This window comes from Odocoileus virginianus, chromosome 19 (genome assembly GCF_023699985.2).
Source record: "Odocoileus virginianus isolate 20LAN1187 ecotype Illinois chromosome 19, Ovbor_1.2, whole genome shotgun sequence".
Classification (NCBI taxonomy): domain Eukaryota; kingdom Metazoa; phylum Chordata; class Mammalia; order Artiodactyla; family Cervidae; genus Odocoileus; species Odocoileus virginianus.
In genome coordinates, this window is record NC_069692.1 from 18072020 (window position 1) to 18088798 (window position 16779).

General features: G+C 40.6%; 1 protein-coding gene and 1 long non-coding RNA gene across 13 annotated transcripts in view; one reads left to right on the top strand and one right to left on the bottom strand.

Moving 5' to 3' along the window:
• MCM9 (minichromosome maintenance 9 homologous recombination repair factor) overlaps window positions 1-16779 on the top strand; it is an 88107-nt gene that overhangs the window by 50052 nt on the left and 21276 nt on the right. For 9 of the 12 annotated variants that reach the window (XM_070449910.1, XM_070449909.1, XM_070449904.1 and 6 more), the window contains exon 8: window positions 2461-2635. In XM_070449910.1, the coding sequence (XP_070306011.1) occupies window positions 2461-2635 (175 nt within the window). The other 3 variants (XM_070449906.1, XM_070449908.1, XM_070449911.1) reach the window with 3 other exon arrangements.
• Window positions 1-16779, bottom strand: part of LOC139029690 (uncharacterized) — a 31529-nt gene that overhangs the window by 13150 nt on the left and 1600 nt on the right. The gene's annotated exons all lie outside the window — the stretch shown is intronic.

The following is a 16779-nucleotide window of genomic DNA, read 5'->3' on the forward strand; positions in this document are numbered from 1 at the left end:
AATGGAAACAAAAATAAATGGGACCTAATTAAAATTAAAAGCTTTTGCACGGCAAAGGAAATCATAAACAAGATGAAAAGACAGCTCTTGGAATGGGAGAAATTAATTGCAAATGAAGCAACTAACAAAGGCTTCATCTCCAAAATGTATAAGCAGCTCATACAGCTCAATATCAGAAAAACAAACAACCCAGTCAAACACTGGACAGAAGACTTAAACAGGCATTTCTCCAAAGAAGACATACAGATGACCAACAAACTGTTGAAAAAATGCACAACATCACTTATTAGAGAAATATAAATCAAAACTACAATGAGGTATCACCTCACACCAGTCAGAATGGCCATCATCAAAAAATCTACAAACAATAAATGCTGACGAGGATGTGGAGGAAAGGGAACTGTCTTACACTGTTGGTGGGAACGTAAATTGATATAGCCACCGTGAAGAACAGTATGGAGATTTCTTTAAAAACTAGGACTAAAACTACCATAAGATCGAACAACCCACTACTGGGCATACACCCTGAGAAAACCATATTTGGGATAGGAGGAAGGTTCAGGAGGGAGGGGACATTTGCTTTAATTCGCTGGCAAGAACCACCAGTATGATTTTAAATAAGTGATGAGAGCAAATCTCCATGCCATGTTCTGATCTTGGGGGCAAGGGTTGGGCTGGGGTAAACATTCAGTATGTTAGCTGTAGGATTTTTTTATAAATACTCTTTATTTTTTATAAATACTCTTTATCAGTCTGAAGAAATTACCTCTGTTCCTTTGTTTCTGAGCACTTTTTAAAAAAATTACGAACAATTGTTGAGTTTTATCAAATGTTTTTTTTCTGTATCATTGAGGTTGTTTGCTTTTTCTTCCTTAGTTTGTCAATAAATTGCAATGATTAATAGTTGAATGTTGCGTTAGCCTTGCATTCTCAAGATACACTTCACTTAGTTATGATTTGTTACCATTTTATATATCCTTTTATTTGCTTTTATTTTTTAAGGGTTTTTTGCGTCTGTGTTAATGAGGGATACTGATGTGTAGTTTTAGTGCATCTTTATCTGTTTTTAGTAATCATGATAATGCCGGCTGCATTAAATGAGTTAGGAAGTGTTCCTTGTTTCTCTATATTTTCGAAAGTTTTGTGTAGAATCGGTATTATTTCTTTCATAAATGTCTGCTACGATTCACCCTGAAGTCATCTCAGCCTGTATGTTGCACCATTTTTAACTACAGAGTCAGTTTTCAAAGTAGATACAGGATTTTGCAAGATATCTATTCCTTTTTAGATAAACTTTGTCATTTTGTGTATTTCAAAGAATGTGACTATTTCATCTAAGTTAGAACATAGAGTTGTTCACTGTATTTTCTTATTATTAATGTCCTTAGCGTCTGTAGTGATGTCCCCTCTTTCATTCCTGATATTTATAACTGTGTCTTCTATTTATAGCTTTTCTTCTTTTCCCTCCATCGGTCTAGCCAGAGGTTTATCAATTTTTATCAACAATAATTATAATTACTCACTCACTGTGTATCTTACACTTCTTAAAAAGCTTTATTTATATTCTATTTGAATATCCAAGAATCATTAAGAATATTTTCTATCATTATCCTTTTTTTTGTAGATAAGTAAACTGAGACCTCAGAGATACGGCAAGTTCTAGACCACTGCAGTGAAGCAAGTCTACAGGAAATTTTTTGGGTTCCCAATTCATATAAAAGTTATATTTATACTATAATGTAGTCTATTAGGTATACTGTAGCATTACATGTGAAAAAACGTACATACTTAACTAAAAATTACTTTATTGCTAAAACATGCAGATCGTCATCTGAGTAAGTCATAATCTTGAGTGAGTCATGATCTTTTTGCTGGTGGAGGTTCTTGTCTTGATGTTGATGGCTGCTGGCTGATCAGAGGGATGGTTGCTGAAGGCTGCGGTGGCTGTGCCAGTGTCTTAAATAAGATGGTAATGAAGTTTGCTGCACCAGTTGGCTCTTCCTTTCACCAGTGATTTTTCTGTAGCAGGCAATAATATCTGCCCACAGTAGAGCTTTGTTCAAATTGGAGTCAGTCCTCTCAAATCCTGCTGCTGTTTTATCAACTAAGTCTAAGTAATGTTCTAAATCCTTTGTTGTTCTTTCAGTAATCTTCATAGCATCTTCAGCAGTAGATTCCATCCCAAGAAACCACTCTCTTTGCCCATCATAAGAAGCAACTCTTCATAAAGTTTTATCATGAGATTGTAGCAATTCAGGCACATCTCCAGGCTCTGCTTCTAATTGTAGTTTTCTTACTATTTCCACCACATCTGCAGTCACAATAGTAACAGCAAAGATCACTGATCACACATCACCATAAGAAATGTAATACTCATGAAAAAGTTTATAGGATATAAGCTTCATAGTTATAAGACATGCTTTCCAAATAAAAGCTAACATCGCTTGCTCATTTCCTTAGGTCTGACGGTAACTGCTGTGAAAGACTCAGGAGAGTGGAATTTGGAGGCGGGAGCATTAGTCCTTGCAGATGCCGGCCTCTGCTGTATCGATGAATTTAATAGCCTTAAAGAGCATGACAGAACTAGTATCCACGAAGCAATGGAGCAGCAAACCATTAGTGTTGCTAAGGCTGGGTAAGTGTTTCTTTTCTCTAGAATTTATGGGAATAGTGAGATTAGTTCGTATATGATTATGGGTAAATGTGAACCATATTGAACTGCAAGGTATATGTTTGGTCCTCTAAGAGATTTATCAGTTAACAGCCACGTTCATTTTCCCATGGAGATATGTGAAGAAGTAAAGACGAGCTGTTGACAAAAAAAAGGGACCACTATAAATGTAAATTGACTTAATTCTTGGAGGGAACCTATGAAGTACTTTCAATGCAGCATTCAACTCATTCTCTCTTTCAATAATTGTGTCTCTGTCTGCTCTGGGCACAGTGCTATGTTAGGAATTTTGAAAGGTTCAAAAAGGGGAGAAGAAACTGTAATTTCTGCTTTTGATGGCATTCTCCTTATATATCCAAATGGAAGATTTATCACAGCGTATGGAAAACTAATAATGTATATTAGCATAAGATGAAATACCTACTATGACTCAAGGAGGCTCAGAGGTTGAGGTATGTAAGCCCCTGACTGCACGTGACCAATGAGGAGGAAAATAGGCCGGTTCAGATAGGAATCCATTTGCCCAGGCCCTGAGGTGGTTGTAAGAAACACATCTGGCTACAAAGGCTGACCATCAAGCAGGCTGCCAGGTCATCCAAGCAAAGAACAGAGCCAAAACCATCTCAGCCCTATTAGAGATGTGAAGCCAGCTGACCAGGCAGAGAGGGCCGGCGGCACAGTTTTCAAACAGTAGCGGGTACTTGGGAGCCAGACAGACACTGGTGGGTAGGGATTCTGTGAAACCGATTCATATAGACTCACAAAGAAGGAAAGGGGAAGGGCGGCAAGAGAAAGACATGCCCAGAAAACAAAGATTCAGGAAAAAGCTAGGCAGAACCGTTATCAGATCTATTCGCTTCATTCAATGAATGATCATTCCGAGCCTGCCGTTTGACAGGCGCTGGGCTAGACACTGAGAAGCACAGAGATGACCACAACACCGTCCTCGAGGTGCTCACTGTCTTGTTGGGAAAGGTGGAGGAGCAGCAAAGGGATAAGTCCGTACTGAAGTTGCTATAAGAGATGCTGTAGAAGAATTATGCGAAATTCGAGATAGAGTTTACTAAGCGTCTTCAAGGCTCCTTTCTCTTCTCATTATGCCTCTCTTTAGTCAGCATGTTTGCTGGTTGATGGAATCTGTGGTTTGTTTTGATATGCCTTTTCCAGAGGCAATCTGGCACATTTTGAAAGATCCCTGTAGACTGCCAGGCTTCTCTGTCCACGGAATTCTCCAGGCAAGAATACTGGAGTGGGTTGCCATTCCCTTTTCTAGGGGGTCTTCCCGACCCAGGGTTTGAACCCAGGTTTCCTGCATAGCAGGCAGATTCTTTACCATCTGAGCCACCTGGGAAGCCCCAATTAACCCTTACCATCAGGGAAAATTGGAACAAGTGCTATGAAGCTGTTTTACAGAGGGAGAAAATTAGCAGTGCTCTAGGATAGGCCACAGGAAAAAAATCTGTGGAAGAGAAAGTGTTTTATTAACCACTCCTACTGCCTTACCCTCTGCTAAGTGTGAATTAGCATGAACTTTTTGTGCTACCTCGTAAGTATATTTTAAGTTCTTGTAACTCAATAGTGCCCCCACAGATTGGACAGTCTTGTCATAAGCAGAACTACTTCATGCACCGGAACAGTGCTTTTCACACTATTTGTGGTGACGGGCTCGTTTTATTGTTTATTTTTCAGTCTATCACAGAGCAATATTTTTATAAAACGCAATAAAATTATTTTTGCAGAGACATACAAAACATAAGCCTAAGTTCTTCTTCCACTTGGCATATGGAAAGCTGTACCACTCTGCTCTTAACAAGAAAAATCTAGATAGCCCACAAAACTAGTGACTTTCCAACCATACCTGAGAGCTGATTTACAAGGAAATCCTGGAAACTCAATTCCGAAATGGGGTAAGCCCCTCCTAGGAGAGCTGAGGCACACAGACTGATCACCTTTGACAGAGGAGGAGAGAAACTGGTGGCGGCCATGGAAGCAAATAAGAAGCAATAGCTACAAAATTTTAAATTTCCTGAAGTCCAAGTATGGGATAGCGTATCAGTTTAGAATCACTCTGGACCCCAAGCCACGGGGAGTTCTCACGTGTAAGCGCTTCTCCACAGCACTCCACAGATGCTCCCAGGAAAAACCGAACGGGGCAGAGACTGCAGAGACCCTCCCCTCTGCTCATCGCTCAGCAGGCCTGCTTGTTGCCGGGGACTAGGCACGGAGCCCTGCTGCTTGCCCAGGCACACCTCTCATATAAACCAAAGCGTTTAAGTCACTGAGGCCGGGGCAACAAACCCTCTCATCGCCGGGGCTCCTGGAGGAGGGCTAGAAGCAAAAACCCCTTCTGCCTCGGGAGGAGTTTAGAGAATCTTCCTTCCTTCGCTCTCACAGGAACCGGGCAAAAAAGATGCTGCTTTGGGGAGAAGGGCAGAAGCATAAACCATCTTCTCCTTAAGGGGAGGGCAGGCAGATCTCTCGGGTCCAGGATTCTTACCCAGTACAAAGCAGGTGTGTACCACTCGGAGGATTCTCACCTAGTACACAGCAGGGAGGTCTGACCACTGGGAAAGGAGAGAAAGACCCCTTCTGCTCGAGAAGCATCACAGATATATGGCAGGGTTGAGCTGCCGCAGTGGGACAGACAGGAGGCCTTACCACTGTCCCGCCTGTCCCCTCCGAGAGCAGGTACCAGCGCCTGCCAAAGACCCGGAGACCGGGAAGCAGCTGGCCTCCAAATAAGTCTAACACCAGTAACGAGCAGTAGCAGTCTGCCGCTGGGGAAGTGGCTCATCCCCAGTGAGGAAGTGAGGAAAGAGACCCCTCTGGTGCAAATGTGCAGTGACTCCTGGAAGCTGAAAGCAGAGCAGAAACTCAGAGAATAATCTTCCAGGTTTGCTCCACAGCCTCCACGGTAAGCAGCGTAATAACTGCAGTAATTCAACAGCAAAAGAACTGGAAGTCTGTGGTGCGCTGAGGGCAAAGATCGTAACTGCAGTGCCAGTGCTCAGACCAGCTGTGCCAGCCTTACACCATACATGGAGTGGTGTGGTATTACTGAAGGGTGGACCACAATCATTAAAGATATAAACACTAGAGCAACCACTAGAAAATAAAAGAGATAAAAACTAAAACTAATGAGTGAGTTGTAGAGATGAAATGACGACATAAATAATTTAAAAGAAGACAGGGGGAGAAGAAAAAGGGAACCAAAAATACATGAGACAAAGCAAATTAGCAAGATGATAGATTGACTTATTTATTTACTTGGATTGCATCAAAATTTTAAACTTCTGAGTATGAAAGGATGCAACAGAGTGAAAAGTTAGCACGTTGAGCTGGAGAAAATATTTGCAAATCTGAAAAGGAGTTAATAACCAGAATATATAAAGAATTCCTACAACTCAGCAGCACAAACCAATCAAGTTAAAAACTGGACAAAGGACTTGAATACACATTTATCCAAAGATGATATATACATGGCCAGCAAGCACATGAAAAATGCTCAGCATCATTGATCATTAGGGAAATGCAAGTCAAACACAATGAAATATCACTGTACAAATGTTCAGATGGCAATTGTAAAAAACACAGAAAAGGACTGTTAGTGAGGGTGGGGAGCAATTGGAACCCTTGTGGATTATGGAAATATGTAATATATTATAGAATGGTGTAGCTACTATGGAAAATGGTTTTGTAATTCATTTTCAATTTTGCAAGATAAAATTCCAAAGACTTGTCACACAACAGTGTGAATGTATTTAACACTATTGAATGTACCTTTAGAAATGGTTAAGATGGTGAATTTTATGATTTGCATTTTTTACCACAATAAAATGTAATATACAAATTTAAAAAAATACAACCCATTCAGATTGTTATACAACCATTTATGTACTTTTTTAAAAGAGTTTTCTAGCCAATATCATCAAGGTTAGGGCAAGAAGACACTTACAACTGTCCAAAATTATTTTATTTCATTTGTATATAAAGGTGTTCACGGGGCACCTTGTGTTTATGAACTCAGTGGTCTCCAAACTAGTTTCAGAATTACTACACCAACGCCATTGTCGATAACACCAACCACAAAGAAAGTAAGTAATATTTAGGCCTTCTTTGTGGTCTTTTTGAATTTAGAATATATTCTACTATGGTTATATGTGATCAGGGTACATGTTCAAAAGTTAGTTGAGTTCTTTTTTTTGTGTGGTCACATTGCTGATTTGATAAACAGTTAGGAAATGTGTTTTTAAACCTATGTTTGCATTCACTTTTAGAGTTTGCCTCCTTCATTCTTTTTGGTTTAATTTTGTTTTCTGAATTTGTAAAATATATTTCAAAAATCGAAACTATTATATCAGGGAACTCCCTGGTGGTCCAGTGGCTAGAACTTGGCACTTCCATTGCATGAGGAATGGATTCAATCCCTGGTCAGGGAACTGAGATCCCACATGCCTTGAGATGTAGTCAAAAACAAAACTTTTATATCAAAGAGGTTATGCTCATATCCCTACCTCTTCTATTCTATTTTCTCCTGTCTCTTACATAAACCTTTTGCACTGGTTTCTGATTTATCCTTTCTTTTCTTTTCTTTTTTTTTTTTTTTTTTGCAAAAAGAAGCAAAAACATGAATCTGTGCACATGCGCATCTCCCCTCTTCTTATGCAAAACCTGTCATAAATAAATGCACTTTGGCACTGCTTTAGTGAGCATTATTATATGTGGTGTTCTTATTATCATCTCTCTCATATTTTTTAAGAAATTCTGCAATTTTAGTTTATACATCCCTTTTCTCTCAAGATTTGTTTTAAACAGTTTTTTAACCTCCACGTAGAAGGACCTTTGGAAAATTACTTGTTTTTTGATGGTGCTATTAATTTCTGGTTTCATTGCATTCTGGTCAGAGTGCTGTTTGTATTATTTCTACTTTAAGGAGCTTCATGAGGCTTTTTTCTCTGTGGCCTGACGCTAGAACAGTTTTCATGACTGGCCCATCTATGCTTGAGAAGTTGTATTCTTTATTATCAGGATGTAATACACATAAACACACATTTAAACTGCACCTTGTAAGATCTTCTATATCTTTACTTAATCTTTTGTCTGTTTGATGTGTCTTAGGCTGAAAGTGGTTTGTTAAAGTCTCTTGCCATAACTGTATGTCTCTTGTTTTCTCTTTGCATTTCTCACATCAGAAACTGAATAGCATTCTGGTTTATCAAGGTAGTTGCTTTAGCTTTGCACTCCGTGTTAATGCTGTGTGGTCTAAATTTTGCCTTGCCTCATATCAAGATCACAACTCTTGATTTCATATTATTTACATTTGCTTAATGAAGGACTGATGCTGAAGCTGAAACTCCAATACTCTGGCCACCTCATGTGATGAGTTGACTCATTGGAAAAGACCCTAATGCTGGGAGGGATTGCGGGCAGGAGGAGAAGGGGACGACCGAGAATGAGATGGCTGGATGGCATCACCGACTCGATGGGCATGAGTTTGAGTAAACTCCGGGAGTTGGTGATGGACAGGGAGGCCTGGCATGCTATTATTCATGGAGTCGCAAAGAGTCGGACACAGCTGAGCAACTGAAGTGAACTGAACTGAACTGAATATATCTTTGCTTCTTCATGTTTAGCATTTTGATTGTAATTTGTTCTCTTGTATACACCATAAAGTTAGTTTCATTTTATTGTGTTTTGCTTTGTTTTACAAGTAACCTGAAAATCTTTTAATATATGAGTTAAGTACATTTACATTTATTGGTATTGGCAATATTCTTGATGTCATTTTTTAAAAAACTTGGCTATGTTTCTCTTTTTTTATTTGTTTGACATTTAGGAAGGTTTGTATTTTTGTTATACATTAGGAGTTGGCAAATTTTTAGTGTAAAGGTCCAGATGATAACTATTTTAGGCTTTTGTGCGCTATATAGTATCTCTTTTGTCTCTCTTACTCACCTTTGCTAATGCAGACAATATGACTGCATCAATATGTGTATATTGTATACAGAATAAAGAAGCTGTAGACAGTATGTATATGAATAGGTATAGCTGTTTTCCAGTGAAGTTTTACTTATAAAAATAAATGGAGACCTAGATTTGACCTGCTGGCTGTAGTTTGACACCACCTGTAGTTGACAACACCTATTCTAGGACTTACCTATTAATACTTTTTATAATCCCTGCATCCCCTTTGTCTTCCCTTGGGAGCTTTAAATAATATCCTTTGACTGTACTTCATTACCCATGTGATAACCCCTGAGCATGTTCTACTTTCCCTTTTCTCTCTTCTCTATACTGTTAAAAAATGGTTATATTCTTTATACTTTGTTGGGATAAATAACACTTGTATATATAGATATACTCTTCTTTTATGCCTTCGTTTTTTTCTTAGACCTAAAATTAAATATATTGAAGACTCACCATCAGTCCTTTTGCCAGAGTAGCACCATCATCTCTTGGTTGAATGAAGCTCTCCTCAAACAGATTCCTTGGGAAGAGTTCCTGAGTTCTGTACTGACTTCGTGCATATTTAAAACTATTTTTTTATAGGTTTTATACTTGAAAAACAACATGACTGGTTATAAAGATGTAGCCTTACACTTTCTTTCCTATAGTCTTGCTTTGCATGTTGTATTGACAGGTCGAGTGCCATTCTGATATCCTTTACTTTGTAGGCAATTGAAGGCCCAGAAGGACTTTTTGTCATTGTGGTTTAAGCATAATACTTTTACTAGGCTATATCTCAGTTGATTATTCTTGGTCATTTTTTTTTTTAGATGTTGGTGAGCTCTTTGAAATGTAAAAGACTTCATTTCTTTTTGGAAATTTTTCTTGAATTATAGTTTCACATATTCTATACTTTGTTTTGTTTTTTATTTTTCAGAAATCCTAATTATGTGTGTTAGGTCTTTTTTGCCTAGATTCTATAGCAACCAATATTTTTCTTAGACTTTTTAGCTCTTTTGTATTTCATTTTTATTGCCTTGGCATTTTAATTCCTCCCCTTAGCACGCTTTTTTATACTTTCATTCCTGTCTGTCCTCTCTCTGGCACCCTAGATTTAAATGTTCATTTCTAAAATTACTGTCTCTCTCTCTTCACCCATTTTCTTCCCTGAGTCATCTCTGGATATTCATCTTCCTCTTTTTTATATTTTTCTGTTCTGAGTTTTTGATTTCTGATTTGGAATGATTTTTCATATGTACAAATGTTTGTTTAAGAATGTTCAAGTGAGGATATTACATGCAGATTTCTTCTGTTCTGTGGATTTTTTAACGGAATGGTGGGATGGGGCTTTATCAGCTAAGGTATTTTGATTCTTGTGGTAGTCTTATATAAATATTACATCTTATATAAATATTACTGCAATTCATTTTAAAATGTCTTATCTTTTCCTGAATCATTAGTAGTAGTTATTCTATTAAGGTGGTAGTCAGAGGTTTGGATGGTGTACTAGTTTTTAGTTCAGAGTAATCTCAGCTCAGTCCATTTTACTTAATAGAGTTCTTTCCTAAGGTTTAAGAGGGGGTGATGTGTGTAGGTTGGTGTGTCTTCTGATTTTGTTTCTCACTTGTGTTGTAGGATCTTTAATATCTACGGCTTGTCTCCTTCAAGACTCCAAGGGACTCCTGTCCCTTACAAGTCACCTCCATCTGCTCCAGGCCTGCCTCCTCTGGTTCCAGGAACTTTCAAGGTCCTCTGTCTATTCCCTCGGAGTCCGTGCTTTGATGAGGTCTGAAACCTTGTTCCCAGTATTTCCCCACTCTGTGGGGCTCCCTTTTTGTGAGGATGGTTTTTATCTGTGTTCCTCCATCTTGAGGAACCCACTGCCCTCTCCCCCTTTTCATTCAGTCTCCACTGATCTTCCTATTCCAGTATGGGCTCTCCATGAGCTTTGCTGGTTTCTAATGTCCGTTACATGGAGGTTGAAGTTCGTAGTATTCTCTCTCTTAGCTCGCTTTCAGGGTTTTTGGTTTTCTGTGTCTCTTATCTGCTGCTCTTATTTATCTAAGGTCTACTTCCTCTGTCTTTGATTTGTTTATGCATTTGTGCATTTTTTAGGCTTTTCCACCTCTCTTTAGTAGTTCTGCTCTCCCTCTTGTGTCTATTTCAAACAAACCTCAAGAGAGGCTCAGGTAGACATTATCATCCCTATTAGAAGCTTGGCGCAAAACCAGCTCAGAGGCCTGTGGCCAGTTTATTGCTAGTTAAGCAGTTTATTGTTTGACTACTATTGGGTCAGTATCTGGTCCAGCCAGTTGTCTATGTATGGCCGTTTCTGTAGAAGGGATGGTAGAGTTATGTGCTTGGTGGGCATTCCAGTGCTTAGCCTGTCCAGGCTAATGAGGACAAAAGAATCACTTAAGAAATACACCAAAGAACAAGTCATGCATCCGTTGTAAGTACTAGTAGATTTGTTGGTGCTGGGAAACAATAGCTTAGACAGGCAGCCAGAGTAGCCTGGTGAATCAGTCTAAATAGGTTCTTGTTCAGTTGTTCAGTTGTGTCCAACTCTTTGTGACCCCATGGACTATAGCATGCCAAGTTTCCCTGTCTTTCACCATCTTCCACAGTTTGCTCAAACACATGTCCATTGAGTCACTGATGCCATTCAACCATCTCATCTGCTGTCATCCACTTCTCCTCCTGCCTTTAATCTTTCCTAGCATCAGTCTTTTTCAATGAGTCGGCTCTTCACATCAGGTGGCCCAAATATTGGAGCTTCAGCTTCAGCATCAGTCCTTCCAATGAATATTCAGGACTGAATTCCTTTAGGATTGACTGGTTTGATTTCCTTGCTGTCCAAGGGATTCTCAAGAATGTTCTCCAATATCACAGTTCAAAAGCATCAATTCTTAGGCACTCAGCTTTCTTTATGGTCCAGCTCTCACATCTGTATATGACTACTGGAAAGACCATAGTTTTGACTATATGGACCAAAGTTTATTTTGGCAAAGTAATGTCTCTGCTTTTTAATACACTGTCTAGGTTTGTCATAGTTTTTCTTCCAAGGAGCAAGCATCTTTTAATTTCATGGCTGCAGTCACCGTCCGCAGTGATTATGGAGCCCAAGAAAATAGTCTGTTACTGTTTCCATTGTTTCCATCTATTTGCCATGAAGTGATGGGACCAGATGCCATTATCTTAGTTTTTTGACTGCTGAGTTTTAAGTGAGCTTTTTTACTCTCCTCTTTCACCTTCATCAAGAACTCTTTAGTTCCTCTTTGTTTTCTACCATAAAGCTGGTGTCATCTGTATATTTGAGGTTATTGATATTTCTCCTGGCAATCTTGATTCCAGTCCTGATTTGTGCTTCGTCCAGCCTGGCATTTCACATGATATATTCTGTAAATAAGTTAAATAAGCAGGGTGACAATATATAACCTTGCTGTATTCCTTTCCCAGTTTTGAACAAGTCTGTCATTCCATGTCTGGTTCAAACTGTTGCTCTTGACCTGCATACTGGTCTCTCAGGAGGCAGGTAAGGTGGTCTGATATTCCCATCTCTTTCAGAATTTTTCACAGTTTGTTGTGATCCACAGAGTCAAAGGCTTTAGTGTAGTCAATGAAGCAGAAGTAGATGTTTTTCTGGAATTCTCTTGTTTTTTCTGTGATTCAGTGGATGTTGGAATTTGATCTCTGGTTCCTCTGCCTTTTCTAAATCCAGCTTATACATCTGGAAGTTCTCGGTTCATGTACTGTTTAAGCCTAGCCTGAAGGATTTTGAGTGTTACCTTGCTAGCATGTGAAATGAGTGCAATTGTGCAGTAGTTTGAACATTCTTTGGCATTGCCCTTCTTTGGGATTGGAATAAAAACTGACTTTTTCAAGTCCTGTGGCCACTGTTGGGTTTTCCAAATTTGCTGGTATATTAAGTTCAGCACTTTCACAGCTTCATCTTTTAGGGTTTGAAATAACAGCTGGAATTCTGTCATCTCTACTAGCTTTATTCATAGTGATGCTTCCTAAGGCCCATTTGACTTTGCACTCCAGGATGTCTGGCTCTAGGTGAGTGATCACACCATCGTGGTTATCCAGGTTATCTTTTTTGTATAGATCTAAATAGGAGGTGGCTCTTTATGAGAAAAGTCTTGAACGCAGAGGATTTCAAAGAGATGGACAAAAAGAATGGCAGGGTTTTAAAAGACATTACTTAGTCACAAGTACCTAGTCAGTTGTAAACTCTTGGTCAAACTCTGTATTTTGTAGAAGTTCTTACAATTTCTCCCCAGATCATGCTGCTGCTGCTAAGTCGCTTCAGTCATGGCCAACTCTGTGCGACCCCATAGACGGCAGCCCACCAGGCTCCCCCTGTCCCTGGGATTCTCCAGGCAAGAACACTGGAGTGGGTTGCCATTTCCTTCTCCAATGCATGAAAGTGAAAAGTGACAGTGAAGTCACTCAGTCATGTCCAACTCTTAGCAACCCCATAGTCTGTAGCCTACCAGGGATTCCCTGCAGCTCCTCCATCCATGGGATTCTCCAGGCAAGAGTACTGGAGTGGGGTGCCATTGCCTTCTCTTCCCCAGATCATAGTTACCACCAATTATATGATCTTTCTTCCTGCATTCAAGTTGTCCTGGTAGGTTTTTTTTTTTTTTTCAACTTTTACTTTGACATCACTGTAATAGCTGTTACTATCACCCAACAGAAAAGTGTAAGAGTGTGCCACATGTTGGCTTCGCTCTTGGGCTGGTAGTTAAGTGTACCCTCAGTCACCACTGTCCACCCATCATGTCCTTGGTGGTAGGAACAAAGGAAAACACTCTTCAAGTTCCTTCTTAGCGTCATAGCACTGACTCTGGGGCACTCAATGACTTATGAAAAAGTCGGATCACCCTCCAACAGTAGCTCATCTAAATTTTTGGCCAGAGGTTTTCAGAGCCTTAAGTTCACTCCCTCATTAGAAGCCCGTTAATCCTCCTGATGGAACGTATACAGTTAATTGCCAAATGTGGACCTTTTCAAAAAATGTCTCTAGAGACATAAAGCATGTCAAGTTGTTCATCAGTAAGCAGGTGAGATGAGATAAGTATGAAAAGGAAGTACTTAATCATGTATTCAACTAAAATAAAATAAGGATACTCTGAATTTTGCTCTTGAAACACCTTACTACTCTTCCCTCTCCAGCTCAAAGACTTTTCATCCTCTGGTTTTTGTCCCCTAGTGTAGGAGTCCTCACTGAGCCACCATCATCCAAATTTTTGGGCCCATTCTCTGGGCCCAAAGATGTTCTTTGAGATATTTGATACTTTGCTACATCCTTTTTGGGAACTCGGATGGATCTGCTTTTGTTTTTTCTCTGTCGTCTCTCTCACATATCAAGTGACTAAAGTCTGATTGACTTGTGAAGGAACTTCTATTTGAATTTTAATCTCTGTTAAGGGTATTAATGTGAACCTCAGAATCAGAATGTCTAGCTGGCTGCCAAGGCTGCAGGGAATCTCAGAAATGTGTGTGTGTGTGTGTGTGTGTGTGTGTGTGTGTGACTGACTTTATATACACTGCACAGAGGTGAAGAGTTCTAAAAAATAAGAATCACATTCTTAATTGTTTCATGTAACTGTGCCAATTCTACAAACTGTTTTTCCATGTCGTGGGCAGATACCTGCAAAGGTGTATCATAAGCCGTTCACGCACTATTCATATGTACAAGGGGCTGGGAGAGAACCAGTCAGTGTGATTTTTCAGTATAAAAGCTTGTTGCTGCTGCTAAGTCGCTTCAGTCGTGTCCAACTCTGTGCGACCCCATAGACGGCAGCCCACCAGGCTCCCCCGTCCCTGGGATTCTCCAGGCAAGAACACTGGAGTGGGTTGCCATTTCCTTCTCCAATGCATGAAAGTGAAAAGTGAAAGTGAAGTCGCTCTGTCGTGTCGGACTCTTCGCGACCCCATGGACTGCAGCCCACCAGGCTCCTCCGTCCATGGGATTTTCCAGGCAAGAGTACTGGAGTGGGGTGCCATTGCCTTCTCCAATAAAAGCTTGTTAGAGGCAGTCAGAATAGAAAAAAAAAAAAAATGCTGAAGCCCTCAGGATGTCTACTAAAGAGGTAACTTACAGTGTCAGTAACCAAAATATCAGTCTTATTGAATCCATATGTGGTTGAAAAGACCAGTAGTTTTATTGTGCTCCGCTTACGTTACTTAAATCTGAAAATGTTAAAGTTGGGGAGTTTAACATCTTACATTTTGTCCTGGCTGCTAAATGAAGTGGAAGAGGAGGCTACGAAGAAAAGGATGCAGTATGAGATAAAAGGGGTGTCAGTACTGTACTTTACCTTGTGAAATGGTGCCAGTCAGTCTCTGCACCTGCAAATGGCAGTACAGTGCCACACGGCTGTGTGAAGTCATTTGAGAGTGCTTTATATGGTGATGATCTTTAAGTCTGTAGAATGCTCAACGAAATAATTACTTGAGAAAGATAATGTTTCATGTATTTTCCAGGTTCTTTTCAATCTTAACTAGGATAGCATCTCCTCAAGGGCAGAGTATCTGATTCTTAAATAATAGAAGGTGCCCTCACTATTGGCTGAGGACACATTTTAGGAAAAAATTTGACATTGCCATTATATATTTGCTGCTACTAAATTATACTCACATACCTGGGTAGAAGTACAGTCTGAAATTTAAAAACAACAAGATGACAGTTTATTGTTGTGCTCAGTAAGCATGTCTTGAACCCTCAGAAGCGTCATGGTCTCTGATTGCTACTAATACCAGGAGAAGGAAAAGACAAGGCTTTTGTTCTCAAGATGCTCACAGCCTTGCAGCAAGACAGACAAGTAACCATTTGTTGTACACTGTGATTCCAACAGCCGTAGAAGAGCCTTGGCATCAGTCTGCACAGAGCTAATTTTCAGTCCTCTAGCCCATACCTGTCCTCAGTCAGAATCTCAGAGGTGGGACCTGGGAGTCTGTATTATTAACACCCACCTGCATTCTCACTGACTAGCCAGGCTTGGGAACCAGATCTCCAGGGTAAGATGGTTCCACATTTGTCTTTTGTGAAGTTGATTAGCATAATGCCCTCAAGGTTCATCCATATTGTGTTATATGGCAAGATTTCCTTTGGACTAAAGTGAAGTGAAAGTCGCTCAGTTGTGTCCAACTCTTTGTGACCCCATGGACTATACAGTTCATGGAATTCTCCAGGCCAGAATACTGGAGTGGGTAGCCTTTCCCTTCTGCAGGGCATCTTCCTAACCCAGGGATCGAACCCAGGTTTCCCCTATTGCAGGCGGATTCTTTACCAGCTGAGCCCCAAGGGAAGCCCTTGATTTCCTTTATCTTAGGCTAAATAATATTTCATTGTATGAGTGTGTGTATTCTTCATCCATTTATTCACCCATGGACACTTGTATTGCTCCCTCCTCTTGGCTATTATGAATAGCATGCTGCGAACACTGGAGGGTCTCCGTACCACTTTTATTCAACTTGATAAAAAGGCCATCCAAGCTGAAGGCTTCACCCTTCATCTGGGTCCCATTTTACAGCTGAGACAGTTGACTGGGCCTTTGTTATTCAGAGCCTGTTTCAGTCTTCCCCTTTAACCGCAGAGGCCTAGAGGCAGTTGTTTTCTCCAGCCCTGCAAAGCCTGAGATTTCTGAGCTGTCTGCTGTCTCTCATCACTCCTCTGTCCTGTGCTCCTGTCCGTCCTGCAGTGTTCCACCGGAGGGGGTGTTTCTGGCTTTGGTGACAGTGTGATGTGGGTGGAAGGCGGGGCGCTCTGCTCCGTGCACTCCCTCAGGTGGCTGGCTGACCCCAGGGCCATTTATCCTCGCCTGTTCCAGCAAAGAGGGAGAAAAGTGGGGAAGGCTGCCCAGGACGGTGCTTAGGAGCCTGACCTGGAAGTGGAAATGTCCTCTCCCCGCCCCACCGGCGGGGCTTGTGCTTAGAGCTCTGCGCTGCTCCCCTGTGCTGTGCTTAGTCGCGACTCTTTGTGACCCCGTGGACTGTAGCCCACCAGGCTCCTCCATCCATGGGGATTCTCCAGGCCAGAATACTGGAGTGGGTTGCCATGCCCTCCTCCAGGAGATCTTCCCAACCCAGGGATTGAACCCAGGTCTCCCACATTGCAGGCAGATTCTTTACCAACTGAGCTACCAGGG